The 26,486-nt window shown below is 50.1% G+C and overlaps 1 protein-coding gene across 1 annotated transcript in view; it reads left to right on the forward strand.

Annotated features, from left to right (window-relative positions):
• Positions 1 to 23,596, forward strand: part of Kcnj12 (potassium voltage-gated channel subfamily J member 12) — a 45,243-nt gene extending 21,647 nt beyond the window's left edge. The window contains exon 2 of the mRNA XM_021213130.1: positions 21,868 to 23,596. Within this exon, the coding sequence (XP_021068789.1) occupies positions 21,924 to 23,207 (1,284 nt within the window). The 5' untranslated portion in view covers positions 21,868 to 21,923 and the 3' untranslated portion in view covers positions 23,208 to 23,596. The remainder of the gene's footprint in view (positions 1 to 21,867) is intronic.
• The last annotated feature ends 2,890 nt before the right edge of the window (positions 23,597 to 26,486 follow it).

Consider the following 26,486-nt stretch of genomic DNA (forward strand, 5'->3'; position numbering starts at 1 on the left):
CTCTCTCTCTCTCTCTCTCTCTCTCTCTCTCTCTCTCTCTCTTTTTCTCCCTGTCCCTCCCTCTCTCTCAGAAGCATCAAGAGGACAGAGTCTTTCACTATTCAGGATACGCTTCGTGTAGGTCCAATGCTTGTTTTCACAGTCAACAGGAGAAGGGATGAGCCAACAGGGGACGGAAGTGGGTCCTAGGCTGTCCTGTGGGCTCACGGATGGGCTTTGGTCCCTACCCTTGCCTTTAGCAGTGTACTGAACTGTGCGCAGGCTGGGCGCATTTGCTGTCCACTTATTCAGCAGAATGCTTTTGTTACAAAGGCCACTGGGAGCTCTGAGCTCCTTACTGAGATGGTATCGGCTGGTGTGGCTAGGATCCTGCTGCCGCCGCCTGGTACTGCCTCCTCAGGGGAGGAGCTCTGGGAAGGGCTACTCAGTCCCCCACAGCCAGAGCCACACACTTTACTGTCCTTTGGACCCAGGGCTTGGAAGCAGAGCAGTCGAGATAGATCCTGACAGGAAGTGGTTAGGTGAATTCGTTACTTTTCTTGATGCTATGACAAATGCCCATCAAAGGTGACTTCAAGGGGGAAGGGCTCATTCTGGCTCACATTTGGAAAACCTACATCACGGTGGAGACTGTGGCAGGGTGAGACAAGTGGGCACATGGGGTCTTCAGTCAGGAATTACAGAGAGGATGCAGGGCCTCATCTCTTTCCCCTTTTACCTAACCGGGCTCCAGTCGGGTTGGCTGGCGCTGCCTGTGTTCAGCACAGGTCTTCCCTCTTCAGTTAAATGTTTCTAGAAACATCCTCATAGACACACCCAGAGGTGTGTTTCCATGGTGATTCTAAAACCAGCAACGCTGACAAGATTAACCACCACACCAGGTCGCCTTTTTTGTGTGTGTGGAAGGATTAAAGTGGGGGGAAACTTTGGTGTTGGCAGGCATGCTTAAATCGAAAGTTCTCGTTTCTCTTGGCTTCTTGGAAGGCCAGCTAGCGGTATGGAAGAAGAGTCCTAGCAACTCTAGACACGGGTGAGGGTGTTCTAGGGACTAGGCAGATGTGCCTGAAAGGTATTCGATTGGAGAGCTGAAGATGAGAATACCTGTGAAAATGGACAGCCAGACAGGTGGACAGCCAGACAGACAGGTAGACAGCCAGCCAGGTGGACGGCCAGACAGGTTCTCCAAGACTGGACAGAGGTCATGGAAAGAATCCTGCTGCTCTCTTAAATGCAACATCCAAGGGTGTTATTGCCACAGGACAGAACCGATCTTCCCAACAGGCCTTATGCTGGAGTTCCTCAGGAGAGTTAGGCTCAGGTCCCATCCTCAGCGGAGGTCTTGGCCTGGCAGGGTAGCCTTGGAAAGCTAGGCTGGCCTGGTTCTAGTGACAGAGGGGAGTCCAGGAGATGGGGGATGAAGGTGGGTACGGAAGGACCTGTAGGCATTAGAGAGAGAGTAGAGAAGGCAGGGAACTTAGCAGCTGTTCCAAGAGTCACTCAAGCCGAGGGTTAACTGCTTTGGTACGTGGAGAAGGGGAAGCCAGCAAGCTGTGTCACTGAGCAAGACAGCCCCTCCCGGAGCCACTGCCTGTCATCCTGTCAGCCTTTGTGATCTCGCCTTCTCTGCCATCTCTCCAGCATGTTCAGCTTTAGCATACTACCCTTCAGATTTCCCAGAACACACCACATCACTGCCCAGCCTCGGGGCCTCTGCTGGCACGTCCAGTTCTGGGTGTCTCTGTGTCTCGTTTTTTGTTTTTTTTGTTTTTTTTTTTTCTGTCAATGCTGCTTGGCTACCCACCAGGAACTTTCTGGTGTACCGAGCAGAAGCAAAACCCAGGGTACAAGGCCTGAGAGATGTGCAAGGTGCTTTGGAATGGAAACCTTGGAGGACTGAAGGGAGGAGGCATCTCTGAGCTTGAAGGATTCACTGGGCTCTGACCAGCAGAGAAGGGCATTGCATTGGGAGAGCCTCTTGGAGACTGTGTCATGTGACTCGTGAGACACTGCAAGTCCTGTGAGCCTCACTTGGTATCTGGGCCCTAATTCTGTGCACTTTATTGAACACATGAACCCTTTCTTTACAAAGAATATTTAGCATTTGGTTTGTAAAAATTTGTACATATTTATGATATATCTTGATTTTATTAACCACTTTTATTAACCACTACCTCCCTCTCAAGTTCTTGTCTTCTAATTGTTTATTATTATTATTATTATTATTATTAATCACCCCCAGTCCAGTTAGTGCTGCTTATATGCACACTGGAAATAGACAACCTACTAGCACACATATCTTCAAAAAGGACGCTCCCTCCCTCAGCAGCTGTATGAGACAGTCAGGCTGTGTCTCAAAGACATTTTACGGCTCTCCCCTCCATCCTTTGGCTCTTACATGTTGTCTGCCTCCTCTGGGACAAGGTTTCCTGACCTTGGATGGGGAAGTTCATACAGAATCCCATCTGTACTGAGCGCTCACGGCTCTTACCGTCTTAGGTACTTTTCTGTTGCTGGGAAGAGATACTATGACCGAGGCAAATTAGAAAAGAAAGACTTTATTTGGCTTACAATTTCAGAGGGTGAATCTATAACCATCAAGGCAGGGAGTGTGGCAGCAGACAGGCAGGCATGACACTGGAGCAGTAGATGAGTGCTTATATCTTGAGATAAAACGAGGAGGCAGAAAGAGAGAGAGAGAGAGAGAGAGAGAGAGTGGAGGAGGGGTGGGGAGAGGGAGGGGAGGGGGGAAGGGGGAGGGAAGAGGGAGAGGAAAGTCAGCCAGCAAGAATCACTTGAAACCTCAAAGCCTGTACCCAGTGAGACACCTCTTCCAGCAAGGCCACACCTCCTAATCCTTCCCAAAGAGTTCTAAAAACTGAGACCAAGTATTCAAACATAAGCCTATAAAAGCCATTCTAATTCAAACCAGAACATTCTCCTCCTTGGCCTCCATAGGCTTTTGACTATATCATAATGCAACATGCATTTAGTCCAACTTCAAAAGTCCCCATAGTCTTTCACAGTCTCAAGACAGTGAAAAGTCTGATGGAGTCCTTTTTTGTTTACCTTCACATTAACATTAAGTGGAACATATAGAACAAATCGATGTGAAACCAGGGCCAACATGCGAGAGAGAACATGTGGTGTTTATCTCTCTGGGCCTGATGAACTCACTAGTATACATTTTCAAGTACCATTCATTTCTCTATCATTATTTCATTATTCCCCTTTATTCCTGAGAATTTCATACATGTATACAATGGGACATGATCATATGCACCTCTATCCTCTCCAACGTCCTCTCTCTCAGCAACTCCCTCTCTCAACTTCAGGTCTTTCTTTAATATATAATTTAAGAAGTCCGTTTTGTGCTGCTCCTATGTGCATGGGTGTAGGGCGTTTGGGAGGCCAGCCAGTAGCCACATCCTCAGAAAGGAGTGGTTCTCTCTCCTTCAGGGGTTCTCCACTGTCAATAGCCCCTCAGTCTAGGGTGGGGCCTGGAGGTCATTTCCTCCATCGGTGCCAGAGTTTTGGCTTGATTGTATGTGGGTGACCACAGTCTCTGTGAATTCGCATGGCATGTCCCCTGAAGCTGCTGTATGGGGATGATATAGGTGCCCTGCTTAGGGCTGAACACTCTGTCTTTTATTCTTGCTACCGTGACCAGCCACTCATCTCTGCAGTGACCGTTGCTCACTGCATAAGGAAGCATGTCTGACCATGACTGAGAGCAGCCCTGGTCTGGGGGTAGAACCATAAATAGAAATTTGACAGCATGGCCATTTAGCAGAATAACACTCTCAGGCTCTCCCCTGGGGTCTGTGACGTCCTGAGCTATGGTCTTTTGATCAAGGTTTCAGTTCCAGGCATGAAGTCCCCTCCTGTGGAGCAAGCCACAAATCCCATCAGAAAGCCGTTAGTTACTCCACGGACAGTGGTGCCATCCACGCACCTGTAGGCACACCTTGCTGGGAAGGTTGGTATTGCCTCAAATAGGGTCCAGTGCTGGGTCAGACCATTGATAGCTTTTCCCCTCCCATACCTGCACAACACCTTATAGCCCCACGAAAGCTGGCCAGTCGGGAGGAACTTTCCTGGTCAGTTTAAAATTGGTTTCTGTTGGTGTCCTTTTTGGGGCTATCTTATTGGGTTCTATTATCTACCACCCTTCCAACCCGCCCCCAACACTAGGTAGGAGAGAAAGAAGGTTAGAGAGGAAAGGGAGGCGTAGACATCTTTAAACTACTTCCTGCTGATTTTGGGGCATTGGGTTACACGGGGGCAAGTCCAGTCTCTGTCATCACGATATCCCCAACCAACACTACCACAGAACAACAAACCAGCCATAGCAAAAGTAGCTCAGGGACCAGCAGCAGCAGGGGCAGCAGCAGGGGCCGCAGCAGGGGCAGCAGCAGGAGCCGCAGCAGGGGCCGCAGCAGGGGCAGCAGCAGGGGCAGCAGCAGGAGCTGGCACAGGCCCTCTTGGGGTTCCTACATTTATACCGTCTCAAGGGTCCCCAGAATTTCAAAGATAAACTATCTGCAGCTGGCAAAACTCATGCCCCTCCTAGAGCATGAGACAATCACAGTTGGTGGCTGTGGACAACCTGAAGCAGCTTCATATTCCACACCTGGGACTAAAACAAAAACGCATTCCCATAACACAACTGGGTTTTTAAAGAAACCGACCCTCTCACTATAGGTTTCTTTATGTCCTACAGCCGAAGGGTGTGGTTTCTTCAGCAACAGGGTCTTACAGGGTAGTTATGGAGGTAACCAAGAGCCATTGTGATAGCATGTGGGTTTGTTTGTTTTGAGATAGGATCGCACTATGTAGCCCATGGCTAGCCTGGAACTCACTGTGTAGACCGGGCTGGCCTCAAAGTCACAGAGATCTGCCTGCCTTTGCTGAAATTAAAGGTGTGGACCATGGTCTCCAGCTAGCCTGTGTTGTTTTGAAGACCCATGGGGCCTTCCTGACCAATAACTCCTAGGGAGGTATCCTGTGGCTTGCACATTTCCACCCATGCAGGGTAATTCCATTTGAATTTTTTTTTTTTAAGTTGTTTTGAAGTTGGCTTACTAACTAGTAGGTTTTCATGAGGCTATTTCACAAATCCTTAGGGTTAACCCTCCCTCTCCTCTGTCTTCCACCCCTATCCTGACTTAACCCTTCAATCCCCAGCAATACCCTCTTTCATTTTGCGTGTGTATTACCGCCTCTCTGATTACATTGATTTTCAGTCGGGGTGTGAGACGGTAGGTTTCCGTGTGGTTGTTCATGCATCTTCCTCTCCACCCCTGGTTTCCTCCATCCTCCTATGCCCCTCTCCCTTAAGCCTTGCAGTCTCTAGCCTCCGCCTTTTCACTTTCCTTCTCCTATAATCTCCTGCCCCCTCCCTTAATGTGCTCCCCCCAAGGGCTCCTTCACAGTTCCAAGATTCCACTCATGCTTCACGTTAAACACAGTGCAGAGAGATTTAAGCTCTGCATAGGAGAGAAGTTACCTCATCCAGTATAATTTCTCAGTTTCATCCACTTACCTGAAAATATCATGGTTTCATCTTTCTTGACAACTAAGCAATATTCCATTGTGTACACATAACATGGTTTTCTTATTCACCTACCTGTCAATGGACAGGATTCTGTTTCCTGGCTGTTGTGAACAAAGCAGCATTGGTCGTGCAAGCATCTCTGTGGTAGGATAGAGAGGCCTTTGGGTGTGTGCCTAGGAAGGCAGAGCTGGGTCATAGGGCAGTTTTATTTCCTGTTTTCTGAGATCCCTCCAGAAAGATTCCCTAAGTGTTTTCACTAGCTTCCTCCAGTCAGGTTGTGAAAACCGGCAGGAAAAGGTTCTCCCTTCACCACGTCCATGACAGGGTTGTTGTCATTTATATTCCCGGATGATGGCCGTTCTGGCTGATGTGAGATGGAATCTTAAAGTGCTTTTAATTTGCATTTCCCCCCTCACCCCTGCTGGCTAGCTAAGTTGAGCGCACTTCTTATTCTTTTGAAAAAATATTTTGTTCAGTTCATTGGCCCTTTTGGGGTGGAGGTGGGTTGTTGTTTTAAGAAAGAGTCTCTCTGTGCAGTCCTGGCTGTCCTGGATCGACTACTAGACCAGACTGACCTCAGATTCACAGAGACCCTCCTTTCTCTGCCTCCCAGTGCTGGGATTTAAAAAAACAGATCACCACATCTGGCTAGCCTATTTTTCTCATTGTGTTGTTTCTTTTCTTAATAGTTTGTTTTTGTTTTTGTTTTTGTTTTGAGTTGTCTACTCTAGACACAACTCCCCTGCATCTAGAGAGGCAGGCAAGTCTCTATGAGTTTGAGGCCAGCCTGTGCTACATCGGGAGTTCTAGGTTAACCAGGGATGCCTAGAGAGACCCTGTCCCAAAACCAAAACAAAATCAAATGTACAGCTGGACAACATTTTTCTTCCATCCTGTGGCTTGCCTCTCTGCTTGGCTGACAGTTTCTTTCTTGCTACAGAAGCTTTTTAGCTTCAAGAGATCCAGTTTGCTGATTGCTGATCTCAATGTCTGTGCAGGAAGTCCTCACCTGTAAGTAAAGAGCATGACGTCCCCTCTGGCAGTTTCATGCTATCAGGCCTTACCTTGAGGGCATTGATCCATTTGAAGTTGAGTTTTGTTCAGCGTGGAAGATGAGGCTCAAGCTCAGGTTTTATGAGTTGAAATCCAGCTGTTCCAGCACAGTTTGTTGATGATGTCTTTTCTCCAATGTGCTTTTTTTTTTTTTTTGTATCTTTGTCAAAAACAAGGTGGCTGTAGTCATGTGCACTTACATCTGGGTCCTTAATTCTAATGCGCTGGTCTCTGTGTTTCTGTGCCAGTACTCCGACGTTTCTATTACTATGGCTCTGTAGTGTAATTTGATCAGATACTGTGACACCTCCCATGGTCATCTTTGCTTTGCTTTGATCATCCTGGGGTTTTCGTGCTGCTGTGCAAACTTCCGAATCATGTTTTTTTTGTTTGTTTGTTTGTTTTTTAATGTCTGTGAAGAATGGTGTGGAAATTTCTATTTGGATCACACTGAATCTGTAGGTTGCTTTTGGTGGGGTGGTCATTTTCACAGTATTTCTTTCAACCCACAAGCATGGAAGGTCTCTCTTCTCGTGTCTTTCTGAATTTATTCCTTATTTTATTTATTTTCATTGTAGAGCTCTTTCCTGTCCACTGGCATGCAGGATCTTTTTGTGCTGATTTTGTACCCTGCTCTTTTTCTGAACATATTTATTAGTGCTCAGAGGTTTTTTTCATGGACCCTATAGGGTCTCTTGTGTATAAAATACATCTGTGAATGGGGATTCTTACACTTCTTTTCTGTTTATATCTTTTACATCCTTCTCTTGTTGCTCTAGCTGAGATTTCAAGCACTACACTGAACAACAGTGGCCATCTTGTCTTGCTCCTGATCTTAGTCAGGACGCTTCACATTTTTCTCCGTTTAGTGTGACATTGGCGTATGTTTATCATGTGTCCTTCATTATATTAAGGTGTGATGCTTCTACCTCCAGCCTCTCCGTGGCTTTTATCATGAAGGGATGTTGGATTTTGCCAAAGTTCTTTTGTTTTTTTTTTTTTAATGTCCATTGAGATGATCCTGTGATTTCTGTTATTTGATCCATTTATGTGACGAATCACATTTATTGATTTTTTTAGTATGTTGAACTATTCCTGCATTCCTGGGATAAATCCAAAAAGGCCACGGTACTGTTTTAAAGATTAAAAACAATTATTTTATGTATATGGTTGTTTTACCTGGATGTGTATTTGTGCACCAAACTTGTGCCCAGTGCTCATAGAGTCCTAAAGAGGGCACTGGGTCTCCTGTGGGTATTCCCGTGGGTAGATCCCATGGGATCTCCATATACATACTGGGAATTAAACCCCAGTCCTCTGGAAAAGCAGCCAGTGTTCTTAGCTGGAGAGCCATCTCTGCAGCCCCATGAATGATTTTTTTTAATGTGATTTTGAATTTGGTTTATGAGTATTGTATTTGGGATTTTTGCATCTATGTTCACCAGGGAGAGTTCTCTGTAATTTTCATTTTGTCTTTATCTGGTTTTGGCATCAGAGTAATACTGGCTTCATAAAAAGGGTTTGGAAGCTTTCTTTCCTTTTCTATTTTATGAAATCATTTGAGCAGTATTGCTATTAGGTCTTATTTGGAGTCCTGGTAGGGTTTTGCAGTGACTCCATCTGTCTCTGGGCTTCTTTTAGTTGGAAGACTTTTTATTCTGCCTTAATCACATTGCTGGTTATAGATCCATTTAGATTATTTACTTCATCTTGGTTTAATTTTGGTATGTCAGATGCATCTAGAAACGAATCCATTTCTAAAAGTTTTCCAATTCGGCAGAATATACATTTTTAGGTACATCTTCATGAGTCTCTTAATTTCAACGATGTTTATTGTAATCTTTTATGTTATTAATTTGGATATTTTTTTACTCCTCTTGGTTAATTTGGCTAAGGATGTGTCAATTTGTTTATTTTCTCAAAGAACCAGCTGCTGTTTCATCAACTCTTTTAAGAAATGTATCCTTATTATTTATTTATAAGTCTGTGTGTATGTCTGTGTACATCTGGATGGGTACCCCTGGAGGACAATAAAGGGGCTCAGATCCTCTTGAGGTGGAGGTACATGAAGTCAACTGTCCCATGTGGGAGCTGGGATTTGTACTGCGTCTTCTGAAGGTCCTAAATCACAAGCTGCTTCTTTAGTCTTCGATTTGCTAATTCTTTGTATTGTTTTTGTTTCTAATTTTTGAATTTCTGTTCTGACTTTGTTAATTTCTTCTCATCTAGTGTTCGGGGTTTGGTTTGCTCTTGCATTTCCAAGGCCTTAAGATGGCACATTAATGTATTTGAGATCTCTCCAATTTTTGATGTAGGCATACATCGCTAACTAAAAACCCTCCTCCAAAGACTGACTTCCTAAGAACGTCCTGGAGATTCTGATACTCTGTGTTTTCATTTTCATTCTATTCTAGGAATCTATCATTTTCTTCTCCATTTCTGCAGTGACCTGTCCATCATTCACTGGTGTGATATTCAGCTTCCACAAGTTCATGTGTTTTCTGGGGTTACCATTGCTGGCGATACCTAGCTTTAACCCATTGCGGTCAGGTTTAGGATACAGATGTCATTTCAGTCTTTGTGGACTGGGGACTCGTTTTGTGTTCTGATTTGTGGTCAGTTTTAGAGAAGACCCATGGGCTATTGAGAAGAATGGATACTTTTAATTGCTTGGGTGGAATGGTTACATCCGTATCTCCGTTTGTGGTGTCATTGAGTGTCAGCGTTTCTCTGCTTAGTTTTTGTCTGGATGACCTGCCAGCTGATGACAGTGGGGTATTAAAGTCACCCACAGCCACAGTGTTGGGGCTAGTTTATGGCTTTATGTTTGTTTTATGAAACTGGGTGCACCTGTATTTGGGGGGTGTGTGTGTGTGTGAGTGTGTGTGAGTGTGTGTGTGTGTGTGTGTGAGAGTGTGTGTGTGTAACTGAAATGTCTTCTTGATGGGTAGTTCCCCGGTGAGTGTGACATGTTCCTCTCTATCTCCTCTGACTGTGTTGGTTTGAAATCTCTGTCAGATAATAGGATGGTCACACTTTATTGTTTCCAATTCCATTTGTTTGGAATTCCTTTTTCTTTTCTCTCTCTCTCTCTCTCTCTCTTTTTTTTTAAAAGATTTATTTATTATATGCGAGTACACTGTTGCAATCTTCAGACACCAGAAGAGGGCATCAGATCTCATTAGAGATGGTTGTGAGCCACCATGTGGTTGCTGGGATTTGAACTCAGGACCTTCGGAAGAGCAGTCATCCGGAAGACCGCTGAGCCATCTCTCCATCTCTGGGATTCCTTTTTCCCACCCCTTTACCCTGAGGCTCTATCTTTGGTGGTGAGGTATGAAAAGAGATGGGTCGCATTTTCTAATTCAATCTGCTAGTCTGTGTCTTTTCCGGGGAGGGAGGGTGTCTTTTTATTTAAGATTTCATTTATTTTATGTATATGAGTACACTGTCACTGTCTTGGGACACAGCAGAAGAGGACATTGGACCCCATTACAGATGGTTGTGAGTCACCATGTGGTTGCTGGGAATTGAACAGGACCTCTGGAAGAACAGTCAGTGCTGAGCCACCTTTCCAGCTCCAAGGGACGGTGTTTTGAGACAGGGTTTCTCTGTGCACAGCCTTGGCTGTCCTGGAACTCACTCTGCGGATCAGATTGGCCTCAAACTCAGAGATCTCCTGGCCTTTGCCTCCTGAGTGATGGGATTAAAGGCGCCCTCCACCACTGCCTGTGTCTTTTTATCGGGGAATTGAGTCCATTACTACTGAGAGTTATTATGGAAAGGAGTAATTCCTGTCCTTTTGTGCTGTTCTCTTAGATCTTTGATCACATGTCCTAGCTCTGTTTATTCTCCGTAGCCTCTTGGACCTGTTTATCCTTCTTTTCAGACTCAAGTTTTCCTTCCAGTGGCCTCTGCGGTACTGACTTAGAGAGAATAAATTCCTTAAATCTGGCTTTATTATGGAATGTTTTAACTTCTTAATTTTTACAGGTATATGTTCTGGTTATAATTTATAGTATAGATCGACAGTTGTGGTCTTTCAAAACAACCAGTACACCCTTTAAGGCTCCTCTGGTCTTACCATTTCCAAAATAATCAGGTATTATCCCAATGGATGTGCCTTCGTGTGTGACCCGTCTCTCATGCAGCTTTCAATACCTTCCACGTGTCTTCATCTTTCGTGTTAGTCATAATATGGTGTGGGGGAGTTTCTTTTCCCATCCCAGCCCTTTGTCGTCCAGAAGGCTTCTTGAAACCTGGCTGGCACCTCTACTTGAGAAATTTTCTTCTTTGGCTTTATTGACAATATTTTCTATGCCTTTAATGCTGACGTCTTCCCCTATGCCTGTCACTGGAAGATTTGATCTTCCCAGGGTGTCCCAGAGGCCTCTCGTATTCTGTCTGTGTTTTTCTTTTTTTATCAGGGATCTTTCCGGATAGTTCAGTCCTTCCTCCTCCCTTTCAGCCTTGGTGTTCCGTTTCCCGTGATCCACTCTGCTGCTGAGGCTCGCTCCTCAGCTTTTAATTTGGCTTATTGAGTTTTCATTCCTGACATAATTTCAGTTTGGTTTTTTTTTTTCTTCAGTGATTCTATCTCTCTATTGAATTCGATTTTTATATCTTGGATTGACTTTCTTCTTTCATCCAGCTCTTTGCATTTGTTCTCCTGGAATACACTCCTGCCATCGTTGGGTTGTTGCATTATCATTATAATTATAATTATTTTTTAAAAATTCTTTGACTGGAAATTCTTCCAGGTTTTTCTTATTCCGAGTCCTTACTGTAGGCTTAGTGATCTCCAAGAGAGGTGTCTTGTCTCTGTTTTCTTACGTTCTGTGAGTTCTGTCCCGGGGCTGGCCCATCTGTTAGTTTGTTGGCTGAGTTTTTTTTCTCTCCTGTATTTTGTTATCAATTCAAGTCTCCCCTTTTTCTCTCTGTGCTGGCATTTGCAATGTTCAGGAGACGGCTAAAGTCACAGAAGGTTGAGGCGCCATTTCCCTCTGCAGATCTGGTGTCTAGGGCCAGAGATTCTGTCACCGGTCCCCCTCTGACGGTCAGGTCTTGTCCTGTGTTAGCTCAGGCCTCCTGCTTGGGTCTGCAGCTTTCACTGAGCTGCAGAATTCCCTGTGTAGCTTTGACCTTATCCTCAGTCAGGTCTGGTCCCTTCCTGGGCCTGCACCATCTCGTGAAGAGAATGCCACACGTGGAATTTCCTGTAAGTCCCTCGTCTTTCTTTACAGCTGAATACTATACCATTGTGTTTATACACATCTTCCTTATCCACCCAGCAGTTAATGGAGAGTTGTCATTTGCTTTTTTTTTCTTAGTGCGATAGGTTTGATAAACAGCACCACAAAAGTTTTTGAAGATTTATTTATAATTATTTGTGTGTGTGTGTGTGTGTGTGTGTGTGTGTGTATGTTCTTAATCCCCTGGAGCTGGAGAATGTGAGCCATCCAACATGGGTGCTGGAAATTGAACTTGAAATCCTGTTAACTGCTGAGCCATTTCTCTAGCTCTGTTGAACATTTTTCTGGGGGTGGTGGTGGTGGGGGGCATTTGGAGATAGGGTTTCTCTGTGTAGCCCTGGCTGTCCTGGAACTTACTCTGTAGACTAGGCTGGCCTTGAACTCAGATATTTGCCTGCCTCTGCCCTCCTCTGCTGTTCCTCCAGTGGCTGGGATTAAAGGCATGCGCCACTGCTGCCCAGCCAATAAACATTTTTATGTTGGCAAATTCTTTGGGCTTCTCTCTCTAAAGTCCTTGCTCCTCTGTTCCCACACTAGGTGCTCAGGAAATGTTGGAGACTTAGATTAGTTGAAGTTTGAAAAGAGACACCAAGTAAGTTAGACTTTGGCAGGCCTTTGTCCCTGGGGCCCCTCGCTTGGGGTTCATACCCATCCGGCCATCTGATCCTCCTTCCTGTGGTGGGGTTGGCCTGTGCCCTACAGGGGCCTGTGAGCTTTCTGGACTGTGATGGGCAGAGAGACTGGGCAGGAGATTTTCCTGTAGGCAATCCCCATGGGCTGACTCACTGAGAGCCAGTCCCAGCCCCAGGAGACTGGTGCTATTCTTAGTCTTGTTCCGGAGGTATGAAAACGGAGTTCAGAGAAGTGATGTGCCTTGCCCAAGGCTACACAGGAAGGGGCAGACATTCAGTCGATTTGGCTGAAACTGTTAAAACGTTCAGGTTCTGTCGTGGCTCTTGAGATCTGCATATCTCTTGGGATGGAGCCCAAGCTTGTCAGTGTGGCATGCAGGCTTCTCTGGCCTCCGTCTTTCATCTATTAGTGTAACCTTGGAACAGAGCCCGTTTTCTTTGGAACTCTCCATGCATATTCACCGTCCCTGCCATTAGGATGGCAACAGTGTGCTCCTTCAGACTTTCTCAGCCCCAGGTTCTGTAGTGTGCTGCGATGCTGGGTCAGAAAGCCCCTGGGTTTGCTGGCAGACTCATGGAAGTTCAGAGGTGGAAGAGCTTGCCAAGGCCCAGAGTGGGCAGCAGAGCTGGATTCTGCTTCCAGATCATGGGGACTCTGAGGGTCACAAGCATCCCTGGCACTCCCACCCTTGCTGTTGTCTTGCTGTCTCAGTCTGGATGGTCCCTGTGCCTGTGCCGTGCACTTCTCCCAGGCTTAATGACATTCATCTGGGATGCTCTGAGTTCTCCACCGTAGCTCAGGTTACCTCCACCCCCACCCCTCCAGGCTCCCAGGACTCTGGTGTGGCTCTAATCTAGCTGCCTGGCCTTCTTCCTTGCTGGTAAGCCATCCAATGAAATCTGAGGTTCACCTTGTCTTCCTTAAGTGACCAGTTCTGAGCTGGCATTGATCAGGCCCAGAAAAGGTGGAACAGCGGCAGGAGCAGAGACCTGCCTCCTTGGGACACACGGCAAGCTGGAATAGAACCCAGAGGCCCACGAAACCCAAATACTGGCCAGGTGTCCCTTACCCTAGGATGAGGCCTTGTAGTTGTTGCTATCCTGGCAGAGGGTACTCAGAAGCCCCTGTCCTTTGATGCTCCCAGGGGCCTGGAGCCAAGGACACTCTGTTCCCCCTCTCCATCCCCAAAGGATGTTCTCAAGATAAAAATATCCTAGAAACATCCCCTGGCATCTGGTGCCCGCTGTCTACCCTGGTGGGGCCACAACAGAGCCCTGGCTTCAACCTCAGGCTCACAGAGTACTGTTCACTCCTCCTGGCCACCCAGCACAGCCAGCCTCTGGGGTTAGTGTCCCACTCATTTCTAGGCTTAGCCAGTCAGAGCTTGCGGGGCACTCTCTGGGGCTCAGATACCCTGGCAGTGGGGAGCAAGGGGGCTGAGTCCACTCTGGGGAGATGCTGGGTGTCTTCTAAGGGATATCCAGACAAGTACCTGGGACCCCCTTTCTGTTCTCAGCTGTCGAGGTGAGGACACATCTAAGGTGTCACAACCGAACCAACCCTCTTCAACTGACGAGGACCCTTACTTGCCGTGCGGCCACTGTGCGCCAAGAGCGGGAGCTAGGATTCTGTTTATCATATGACACTTGCTGAGGTGTGTGGAGTCAGAGAAGGGCCCCTCCAGATCACCGTTTGCTGATTATGCTCCTGTTTGCTCCTTGCTAGGCCGGGAGATTGGCAGTGTCACTTGAGTCTCAGGAAGTACCTGCCTGCTCCAGAGCCTTGCCTCCCAGGCTTGGCATGACAAGAGGCCTGGGCCAGCTGAGCCTTGCCCTCACTGGCTGGCAACTGTTTGGGGCCCAGCCCTCAAATCTAGAGAGCCTTGCTCCGTGCTTTCAGCCCTCTAATCTGGGATGGCAACTGCTCCTGGGGACACATTCCTGGTGAACCGAGGGGCCAGTTTATTGGGTAGGGTGCAGGTAGGGGCCCTGGACAACGTTTCCATAAGTCTGAGGCCACCACCCCTTGGTTTGGTGACCTCAGGCAAGTCACTTCTCTGTAACAAGCCTCGGTTCCCTTATATAGAGAGGAACAATCATGAGAACTGGAATTGTGAGTCTGGGGCAAGCCTTAGTTGGGAGTCAGCTTGAGAAAACCTGGGACCAGCCAGGTGACCAACAGGAAGTGGGGAGAACAAACTATTCACAGCTCTCAGCCCTGACACTTCTCCTGAACCTCCCTTAGCTTCTGTTGTCCTGTGGTAGTCATCTCATCCATATAGAGTTCTGATGTGGGTAACTGGGATATGACCTAACCCCATAGTCTTAATTTCCTGGTATGTCCAGAGGGAGGAACTGTCCTTCAAGGCTGGGCTATAATGAGCAGAGCTCATAGATCCAAGCACAGTTTGGACTCACTCACAGTTCACAGGCAGGATGTCCCTGCCATGGACATTCCCAGTTGTGTGACATTTGTTCCAGCCTCCTGAGTCTTGGTTTCTTAGGTTAGAAGGGCCAAGAGGCAGACACTGGGCATAAGGCATCCCTGAAGATGGAGAAGCTTATAGACAGGGGAAGTGACCCCCCCAGGGCCACACGGCTTGTAAGTGGAAGATCCCCGATTAGAATATAACTCTGCGTCTCCAAAACTACCATTGCCGCTTGCCCCAGAGGCTTAGAATGTGGGGGTGACTCACCAATCATTTCTTCAATCCCAGCCAGAAAAGCCAGTGTGACAAAGCAGACTTGGGCGTCCCCCGTGAACTCTGCCTGGGAGGTGGAGAAGGTGACAACATCTCAAGGTCCTGGCCTCAGAGGCTCTCAGAGCCCTTTGCATCATCTTCTCTCCAAGCCCACTTGGCAGACAGGTTGGCAGGCAGGGGCCCCTTTGACAGATGGAAAACGGATTCTGGACACTATAGGGTGGGTGTGCACCCAAGCAAGCTCCTGTCTGCCCCTTTGAAATGGTTCCTGTGCTCCAATTCACTTTCCTATCTGTTCATCTGTGCCACTCACCCCACCCCGCCCCCTGTACTCACCCATTCTCTCGCCTACACACCGACCACGGAAATACCATCCATCACACTCTCCATAGCTGCCTGGGGGTGGCATTGGGGAAGCCTGGCAGAAGTGGCTTGAACACAGGCATAGTACCCCAAGCCTCTTCATGACCCTGGAGACATTTGCCAATATTTCAGAGACATTTCTCTGAAAAGGGAAGGGTAGCCATTCCAGCTCTGTGCCCCACCATGTGGATTCTGCAAGATGATGTGTGTGGGGTGCCTACCCCGTGCCTGGTGTGCACCGTGGCTCTCTTCATCATCAGGGGAGGTTTTCTTGTCCTGCCCTGGTCCAGTGGTGGTGTCCTGGTGTCCTGGTTTGAGCTGCCGTGCTGTGAAGGCATCTGGGGTGAGAGTTATGACTTCTGGGCCGTCCGAGGAGAGCGGCAGCATCTACGATAACTCCGTTCAGCTCACTGCAGGTCTAGGAGCAACTGGAGGTCCCATCCCTCCCAGATGGGATAGAGCACGAGCTGCTGCAGCTGCTTGGTTATTCGTAAAGATGGCAGCTGCAGCTCGTCACTAGAGACAGCTCCAGGTGTGGTCAAGATCCTGATGCATACTTGGATAGTTCACCATCTATGGAGGGATGCTTGATGGTGCCTCCTCTCACTCCTCGATGGCGTCTTCTCCCTACTTAGCCAGCTGTTGGTATCCATCCAGTAGCCCCAGACACCCTGTCTATCTGACATGCATTCTCTCACCCCCCACCTCCCACGCTCACCTGATTTCTACCCCTCACCCCGCCGACCCTCCCCACCTCACCACACCCACACACCCATCCGTCCATTCATCTGACCACTAGAACTCCCATCAATCTCATCATCTTCTCTAATTTGTTAGCTGCCCATCCCTTTCATTCATTACTCACTTCCTTTATCCATTCATCTGCTCAGCCATCCAGCCACCCACCAAACCACCCAGTATCTGGTCACTCCTCTCCAGACGCCCACACATTTGTCAGCCCAGTTTATCCCTCCATCTGCTTGGGCACCCACTTGTGCATATATCTGTCTCCTCATTCATGGCTCTCTCCCTCCTCATCCTTCCAGTCTGAGCTTTTGCCTTTGCCTTTGCATCTTGAGCAGGAACGTTTCTCAGGTCCTCTGTGTCGGGGCCCACACTAGCCTCTCTGGCCTCGGAGGCTGACTGGAGGCGGCGCTAGGTCGAGAGCAACTCTAGGAATGCACAGGCAGCTTCTGGCCCTAATGAAACTGGGACAAGAGAATCCAGGTCTTCATAGAAGGGGTGGGAGAGGAGAGAGGCTGAGGCACACCTTCTGTACTGCCTTCTTGCTGGTGTGAGCATCCCGGAGGGGATGGAAATTGGGGCTCACAGAGGCTTTGCGGAAGAGAGAGACACTAGAGGAGAGGGCAAGAGACAAGTTACCAGCACAGAAGGCTTCATGGGAGTCAAGCTGAGGAAATCCCAGAGGGGACTGAGTACTGAGGGCGAGGCAGATAGGAACAGATAGAGGGGGTGAGGGAGGGTATGTTATTGATAGGGTTACTGCTCTGGGCGGGCAGGTGACTGGAGCTAGAACAAGCTGGGGAACTAACTGGCTGGGGATTCCCAGCTGAGGATCCAGCCAAGGTGACACATGGGACATGCACTTCTCATGCCCGAGTGGGGAGTGGAGTCATTTACCCACTTACTCTCAGTCGTTTTGGGGTCCCAGCCTGCCCTGTGCCTGGGCAGAGTGGTCTAATGACTGGAGAGCATTTTAGGCAAAGAGACATTGATGTGGCTGCTCGAATCAGGGCAAGGACTCTGGAGCGGTAAGGGCTGGGGGGAAGGGAGAGCAGTACTCGCTCACCCCACCCACCCTCTTGGCTATCCCCCCCCCCCCAAGCCTAGCACAGGCTCGAAGCAGGAGTCCAGCGTGTGTGCTGATCTTGAATGTTTGCAGGAGATCGGGGCAAAGGTTGTCTGAAGATTTGACCAGGAAATCTGGCTTGGAAAAGGGGGCCAGGGAATCAGTCACCTTCTGAGATCTAAAGAAGGAAATGTCAGCTGACTGGACTGCTTCTCATTACCTGAACACCCATACTGAGCTCTTACCAACCAGATGAACCTCCTTACTGGTCTTTGTGGCCCTAGCTCTGGCCAGGCCACCTCTGTAAGTGTCCCCTTTCTGTTGCCTGCTACCACAGGTTTACCTCCAGCAGGAGCTGGTACAAGCGAGAACATTGTGCCTTCTGCCTGCCTGATCTCTCATTTCCCTTGTGATGAAGGAGGCTAAGACAGATAGGTAGTGACTACATTAGCTGCTCCTGGGTACAGTGGGCAAAAGCTCGGTGGTTGATTATCGAAAATGGCCACAGGCACCCGTGGAAGGAAAAGGCCCCAGCCAACCCCATGTTTGCCTTCCCTGTACACGTGACCTCCAAGGAGTCTTTTGATGTGGGAGCTTGATTAGGCATACCCTATCCCTTAAAATTCTGCTGTTGTCTGCCCACTTGGGGAGCAGTTTGTACTGTAATATTTTATTACCAGATGGAATTGTGGGGTCTGGAGAACTGGTACGGGAATATGGTGTCACCAAGTCTGCCCTCAGGACCTGAGGTAATTGATGTTATTTTCATCTCAGCTCTCTGGAGCAGAAACTCCACTCCCTAGCGCTGTGTGGCCCTTGACAAGTGACTCAATCCCCTGAGCTTCAGTTTCCTCCCTGGAAAAGGGGCTTAACCATCATGGTCATTACGGGGATTAAATGAATGAGCATGGGAGACTTTCAGAGGGCACCGTCAGGTAGCAGCGCTTGATAGATTTTGATCCTTTCCTCACTCTGGAGGAGCCTAAGGGAGAGAGAGGGCTCATCTGGTGTTCTTCCTCTAGGCCCCACGTCTTCGCAGTCAGCATCTTGATGACATTTAGAAATATGGGCCCAAGCCTTGTCCCAGTTCCTCCCGGATATTAGCGAAACCTGAGGTGCCCAGAGTCTTGGAGACTGGCATGGGATGTCCTGCTCCATCCGGAGGTACCTCCCAGTGACTCCCAGGCTCCACCCTAGGTTAGGTGGCAGCTCTTTTTGCTCAAAGCTCCAGTCCTGGCCCCAGCCAGTGCTCCAGGCTTACTGGATGCTGAGGGGCTGTGCCTGCAGATGCCAGGACAAGAAGCTGATCTTTCTGTAGGTCCAGGACAGGTCATTTCCTCCTGCAGAGTCTATGCCCGCTGTGCCTGGATTTGTTTAGAGTGCCATCCAGTTGTGACTCTCCTTGTCTAGTTCAGGTACTGTACTCCACTGAGTTCCCTGTTTCCTTCTGGCAATGCCTAGAGCTCCCACTGGCCAGCCTGGGTCTTGCTAACATGGTTCTTGCTATTGACTTAAGCATTACTTTCTCCTTCAGCCTCAGCTTCCCCACCTATGAAAAGGGGTGCTGGACTCTTTTCTTACTTAGACCTCTTCAAATGAAACAAATCCTCATTCCTTTCCTTCCCAAGTCTCTGCACAGACCATTGAGCAACAGCCTGCCAGCCTGCCTGCCCCCTGAGACTCTGCCCTCGAGTTCTTAGAGATCTTTTCGCACCTTCTTGTGTGGTGGTCTCCTTCTGACACTCGGTCTGTCTGTGATGCTAATTTCTGCTTCTGGGTCTTCCTTTCGGGTCTGTCTTCATCACGCCCCAAGTGAGGGGCTTCCACGCCCTAGGGCTCTGTCTGCCTCTGTTGCTCATGCATATTCTCTTGGCTCAAGGTGTGGATCGGGTGTAAACTTTGAGTTGCTTTTCTCTGTGGCGTGGGTGGAATAGCAACAGAAGTGGGTGTTCTCAGGTCTGTGACAGTGCCTAGGTGGTTCTAGGAATGGCTGCAGCCCACGGGTTAGCCAGAAGCAAGGCAGCTTTCCTGGTGCAGGGTTCTAGACTGGGTTACCCAGTCCTTGATTTTTGTGATTCTGTTCCCTGCAGGCCACCGGCTGCTCATAGCTCAAGCCAGAGCCACCATGACCCGCTGGACGTCCCTCAAGGCCTCTAGGCCACACAAGCCTGGCTCCCAGGATCTGGCAGCTTCCCCCCGGCGTCTGAGTACCCCAACCTTGGCCACCTTCCCCTGGAAGGCTCAGGAACCTGGGGCTGAGATGCCTTCCCAGAATGGTCCCCGGGTTCCCCAGCCCTGCCAATCCTCTGCCTCCTGGCCTAGACAGAAACAGCATCCACCATTACAGCCCCAAGCCTCAGCTATGCAGGCCCATGGTGAGGTGGTCAACGGAAACAGCTGTAGGGGGGACGTGAGGACAGGTGGCCCTGTAGGGCCTGAGCTTCCGTGGTAGGATACCTTGCGTTAGACATGAGGGTTGGATCTCGGCTCTCCTGTTGGAGCCCGTATGTCTCGGTTGGGAATAACTTTACCCTTTAGAAACCCTCTGTGGCCGTTAAAGGATGACTTGAGGCTCTTGGCTGTGTTCTGCCCCACGCCTGGCAAACCCTTTCTGTGGTACTCAAGCTGTATGGCTGTGTCTGTGTCTGCCAGGCAGCAGCACTATGGCTCATGACATAGACCCTGGGAGTTCTTCCTGAGCTATCTGATCTACTGGTCTCCACCCATGCCTCTGTGTCGGTGGCAGAGTCTGCAGGCCATGTCCCTCTGAACCTCTGATGTAGATGTGGCCAGGGATTGTGCTGTCCGGATGGGCTTGAATTCCAGCATTGCTATCTCTGCTTATAGGCATTGGGCAAGTGTCTTTCTGTTCTGAGCTCTGAAAAATGGGGCAGAGCTCCTCAGGGGTCCAAGGGCAGGAAGTTTTGATAGTATCCGGCCTGCTCCGGGTGCCCAGCTACCCTGGGATCTTCTTCTGGGATCTCTGTCTTCCTGGTGACGTCAGGTGATCGAGGGCTTCGAGGCTTTACTGGGCTCTAAATTGACGTGTCATTGGGTGGGTCTTGACGTGTACGGCATCCCTGTGATGGGAAGATACAGCATGTTCAGCTCATCGGTGTTCTGCTACATCAGTGGACACTCACTTTCAGCTCAGCTCAGCTGAGACAGGCTAGAGTGTACAGGGCCAGGCATGCTGTGATCCCTGGTTTAGCTTAGCACCGGCCACTGTGGAGCAATAGGGAGTGTGCAAAGCCTGGGCCTGAGAAATGGGTTTGTTCTGGCCATTGTACCATTCCTCAGGCCTTCTCTGGGAGGACTGTGTGCTAGGCTGGCCTGGAGTTATGCTAATCCCTGTAGGAGGTCAAAGGTGGTCATGGAAGCAAGTGACATGTGTGGGGGCTATGGTCCTGTGCAACCTTAAGAGATTCAATCTGGGTGTCTACCCTAGGGCTACCTTTTATATCATATGACCCCATGATAGAAATGATATGGGTGTAGCCTACGGGTACTTAGTGGGTGCTTTGGGCTTCTAGAGGACTAGCAGAATGAGCAGGGAATGTCAGACATCCTGAGGCCTGGAGCCTGGCAGACCTGCTTAGACCTGGGATAAGGCAGTGGGTGACATAAATGGCTTGATGTGAGGGAGCTGGCCAGTGTCACAGCTGTTATGATAGTTGCTATTGCTCTTTCACTCGAGGATCTGTGCTGGAGTGTGCAGTGTGTGGGTCAGGACCATGTGTGTGTTACTTCTAGGGCATGAGGAGGCCTGTGGTGACATCATGAGAGCAGAGTCTAATGCCCAGCAGCGTGGCTGTGGGAGGGTGTGTGTGTGTCAGGGGGAGCCTGTGTGTGTGAGAGAGAGTCGGGGTGGAGTGTGTGTGTGTGTGTGTGTGTGTGTGTGTGTGTGTGTGTAGCAGGTGTGGGGGGCAAGGGTGTGTGAGGGGTGTGTGTGTAGATAGCAGGGGTGGGCTGGGGAGAGTGTGAGGAAGTGTGGAAGGGAGAGCATGTGTGTGTGGGTGGAGTGGAGGGGAAGTGTGTTTGGCTGTGGGCCTGCCTGGACAGACCTTGCTGCTCCCGGGATCACTGACTGTGAGTAGAAGAAGGATGGGCTTTAACTTGGTGCCTTTCAGGCTTCTGGTGCCCGTCGTGGGGGGCTGGGAGGAAGGCAGACAAAGTGAGCTGGTGAGACGGCCCCTGCCTGGGTCCAGATTGGAGGTGACCAGAGTTTGGGCTATGAGGGTAAGGGAAATATGAATATAAAGTGAAAGCAAGGCCCTTGGTATAGGAGCTAGAAGAGCGGAGAGGAAGCCAAGGTTTCTGGCTGGAGTTTCTGGGAGCCCAGGGAGACTGTTTTCCAAACTGTGAAGGTGGATTGAGAAGCAGGCTTCAAGTGGGAGGGAAGACGAGGGATCTGTGGTGACTAAACGGAGGCTGTGTCTGTCAGTTACTGTCACGGCCCTGGATGCCTGCCCAGACAGACCGATTCTCCTCTCTTTTGCAGAAGTGCCCCCGCCTGGAATCAGCCTGGGGGCAGGCCAGGGTCCACCAGACCCCGGGATGACCACAGCCAGTCGGGCCAACCCCTACAGCATCGTATCATCAGAGGAGGACGGGCTGCACCTGGTTACCATGTCAGGCGCCAACGGTTTTGGCAATGGCAAGGTGCATACCCGGCGCCGGTGCCGCAACCGCTTTGTCAAGAAGAATGGTCAGTGCAACATTGAATTCGCCAACATGGACGAGAAGTCACAACGCTACCTGGCTGACATGTTTACCACGTGTGTGGACATCCGCTGGCGCTACATGCTGCTCATCTTCTCTCTGGCCTTTCTCGCCTCCTGGTTGCTGTTTGGCATCATCTTCTGGGTCATTGCTGTCGCCCACGGGGACCTGGAGCCAGCCGAGGGCCGTGGCCGTACACCCTGTGTGCTGCAGGTCCACGGCTTCATGGCGGCCTTTCTCTTCTCCATCGAGACACAGACCACCATTGGCTACGGGCTACGCTGTGTGACTGAAGAGTGCCCGGTGGCTGTCTTCATGGTGGTGGCACAGTCCATTGTGGGCTGCATCATTGACTCCTTCATGATTGGGGCCATCATGGCCAAGATGGCACGGCCCAAGAAGCGCGCACAGACTCTGCTTTTCAGCCATAATGCCGTGGTGGCTCTGCGTGACGGCAAGCTGTGCCTCATGTGGCGCGTGGGCAACCTGCGTAAGAGTCACATTGTGGAGGCCCATGTGCGAGCCCAGCTCATCAAGCCCAGGGTCACAGAGGAGGGTGAGTACATCCCACTGGACCAGATTGACATTGATGTCGGCTTTGACAAGGGCCTAGACCGTATCTTCTTGGTATCACCCATCACCATCTTGCACGAGATCGACGAGGCCAGCCCACTGTTTGGTATTAGCCGACAGGACCTCGAGACGGACGACTTTGAGATTGTGGTCATCCTAGAGGGCATGGTAGAGGCCACAGCCATGACCACACAGGCTCGCAGTTCCTACCTGGCTAATGAGATCCTGTGGGGCCACCGCTTTGAGCCAGTGCTCTTCGAAGAGAAGAACCAGTACAAGATCGACTATTCACACTTCCACAAGACCTACGAGGTGCCGTCTACACCCCGCTGCAGCGCCAAGGACCTGGTGGAGAACAAGTTCCTCTTGCCCAGCGCCAACTCTTTCTGCTATGAGAATGAGCTGGCCTTCCTGAGCAGAGATGAGGAGGATGAGGCGGCTACCGACCGGGATGGCCGCAGCCCTCAGCCCGAGCACGACTTTGACAGACTGCAGGCCAGCAGCGCTGCCCTTGAACGGCCCTACAGACGGGAGTCGGAGATTTGAACGCCCTTGGCTTAGATGCAGCACCACCCTGACCACAATAGGTCCCACACCCCTTGGGGACCTGCGTCTGAGCAGAGTAGGCCGAAAGCCTTGGGTCACAGACTCAGTAGCATCTTAGTCTTTTTCATGTTTTTTCCGCAATAGCCTGGGAAAGTTGGCGGGAGCGTGGATGACCAAAATGACCGGCTCGCGGCCTCGGAAGCTGATGTATACCCATGGGCAAGGAGGTGACTTCTTGGGGTAGGGTTGCTCAGGAATTAGGGATTCTGCTGGAGGCCTCGGGAGCAGATCCCAGCCTTGGTGGGAGGAGGCTGTGTATGTACACTTCATTGGTTTTTTTTAACTTGGGCAAGACTGTTTACAAACAAAAACAATCAATAAAAAAACAAAAACAAAAACCACCCCACAAAACACAAGAAAACACTAACAGGTGGTTCAATTTTTAAAATTCCTGGTGTGGGGACAGTTGGAATTCTACTCAGCGCTGCCAGGCAAGTAGCTGGACGGAGTACCCGGAGGGTTCTCAGAGGTCTGGTTTCTCCCTCACGTGGGCCAGGGCCCTGCGAGTTGTCATTCTTAAGGATGAATCAGGCTGCTTGTGACCATGTTAACGATTCTAATAAAGTGTCTGGATGTCTCTGGGGGTGGGGCCCACTAGGGTGAATCCGGTTTGCTCTTCTGTTTGACGTTGTACCTCAGCGGCCTCGGGGCTGGGTTTAGACACCCCCTCCACCCCCACTCCGTGCTCCCATTGTGCTTCCCTCCCTGTTTGCCCCAGGTCTCCACCCCTTGCAGCGAGGGGGCTTAGGAGACACCAGAGTGGGTGCTTCTTAGAAAAGGACACTCAGGAAATTAGCATGGGGTCTGGGTCCCACATTCCCAGGAAGTGGGTCAGCCCCACGTCCCCCACTGGACTCACAGCTTGAGTTGTGCCTTAGAGACTCTGGTTGTCTGGCTTCCGTCATTTCTGGTTTTCTCAGACTTGTTTAATCTTTCCCTACTGCCCTCAGTCCACTCACAAAGCTCCCACAGGCCCTCCTGAGGTTGCAGAAGTTGCTCCCATGCCCCTGCCTGCTTTTGTCCCACACTGCTGGGGCAGGATGACGAAGCCCTGCTGGTCCCGGCCAGTCTTCTCCTGCTGGAAGGCAGAGTCTAGGAGAGGAGAGAAACACCCCCCACCCCTATCCCGCACCAACCCCCCACAACCATAGAGATAGACCAGAGAAATGTCATAAAACAAAGAATTTCTGTTTAGCCTTCAGGGACCTGTGGTGGAACTTTTCCTTCCTGAGGCCCAAGCCGTGGAGTCTTCCTGTCGTGCCCCGTCAGGGAGACCTGAGGTGGGCTGGCTCCCAGGCACCTTGCTGAGATTCCATGCTCATTTCTAACCTAGGAGATTCCCCTAGGACCCATTGCAGAGGCATGGGCTCCTTTGTGGTCCTGGCCATACCTCTGCCCCCAAATCTCACTGACTGTTCTAGCCTTGGCCCTGGGACCTAAGGGTGCATTCAACCTGGGTGTGCTTGCCTGCCACTCACCTCTCTAGCCAGTTGTCAGGCCTAGGGATGGGGTAGAGGGTGGGTCCTGGCCACTGGGTGCCACTGTGGGAGCCGGGGCACCTGTCGTTCTGAGTAGGTGGGCCTGTATCCAGAGCGGGGTTTAGGGGCTCCTGCTCCCGGCTCATCTCAGTGGCCTGAAGCATTCAGAACTCTAGCCAGCCCCATTCTCCTCCCTGCCAGGATGGTCCAGTCCCTGGGCCCTGCTGGGAGCAGCTCAAACTGCCTTTCATCTCTACCAAAGGCAGGCAGATGCTGTATTTTCAAATTCTCCTGCCCTCTTTTTTCCTCTTTCCCTGTATTTATTTATTGCTTGTGCTAAAGACCAAACTAGCCACATACCCCCTTTAGTGCACCTAATGGAGGAAGCCACTGAGGGGGGAGCCGTGTGCCTGTGCCAGGCAGGAAAGCTTGGCCCCTGGGGAGTGTGTGAGAAGGAAAACCAGGGTGTGTGTGCACGCACGTGCAGACGTGCTCATACGATCGTCTCCCTGTGTGGGAAACGTGATATATAGGGATATGGTAAACACAGGTGTTTGTATACAGGTAGTCTATGTCTGACCACAGGTATGTGTGTGCTTGTTTTTCTTTTTTGGGTAAGGTGGGTTTTGTGCTCACCCACTGGAACTGGTCAGGCTGGATGCTGGCCACAGACATGATCACAGTCCGACTTGAGTCCCTGCCCTGCCCTGGTTATGCAGGCTGTATGACGCAGTTGTGCATCCGTCTGAGGAGTCCGATAGTAAGTAAAGCCTCTGCAGCAGCAGATCCTGTCGGAGGCCGTGGAGGCATCTCTGTGTGAGTGCGTGGAGGTCCCAGGGTGTGTGTATGTGAATGTCAATGGCATGGGTGCAGCGTGTGTGTGTGTGTGTGTGTGTGTGTGTGTGTGTGTGTGTGTGAGAGAGAGAGAGAGAGAGAGAGAGCTGCACAGGATGAAGCAGCTGCCCTGAGCCTGTCTGGTGCTGTGCGCCTGGTCCTTGTCCAGCCGAGGGCCTGGGGGCAGAAGAACACATCATAGGGAGGCCCTTGTATGGGTATCTGCCCTGTGTGAGGTCATAGAATGTTAAATCTATTTTAAACGGTGAAACTGGAGAATTTTCATGTTATTTTCAATAATAGTGGTATCTAAAGATGTAGGCAACGAGACTAGACCACATTAAATGCATTTTGATCTCTTTGAATGCTACTGTGTTGAGATGTGTGTCTCACTGGCCTCTGCCTGCCTCTCCCGCCTGCCAAGCATTTATGCTTTCCGGGGGCCCCTGTAGCTGGACCATGCGCAGGGCTCCCTGGGGCTTGTCCTCGGGGGCAGCAGCACTGAGAACAGGAGCATGGCCTCCTCTCAGACCCCAGGGCAGTCATTCAGTCTTTTCTGTGGACACTCCCCACCGCTCCACACACTGCCTCGGCCTCATTCTTGGGCTCTTCCTGCCCTGCTCTTTCCTTCCAAACAGAAGCACCAAGCATCATCCATTCCCACAGGTACTCCCAGGGCACTCCCAGAGCTCCTTCCCATACAGTAAGTCTGGCCCTGAGATGGGCAACTTTGTTTCCTCTACAAGAGGGGAGAGGGGGGCTAGGGGCTAAAAAGAAGCCCTTCCCCAGCACAAGTCAAACTGATGACACAATGTGGCAGGGTGGGGTTGGAGCTGACATGAGAATGCAGACAAAGGCTGTTGGTAGGACCTATTATCAGTTTGTTTTCTGGAAATGCTTCCATTGT

Source organism: Mus pahari, chromosome 14 (assembly GCF_900095145.1).
Source record: "Mus pahari chromosome 14, PAHARI_EIJ_v1.1, whole genome shotgun sequence".
Lineage (NCBI taxonomy): Eukaryota > Metazoa > Chordata > Mammalia > Rodentia > Muridae > Mus > Mus pahari.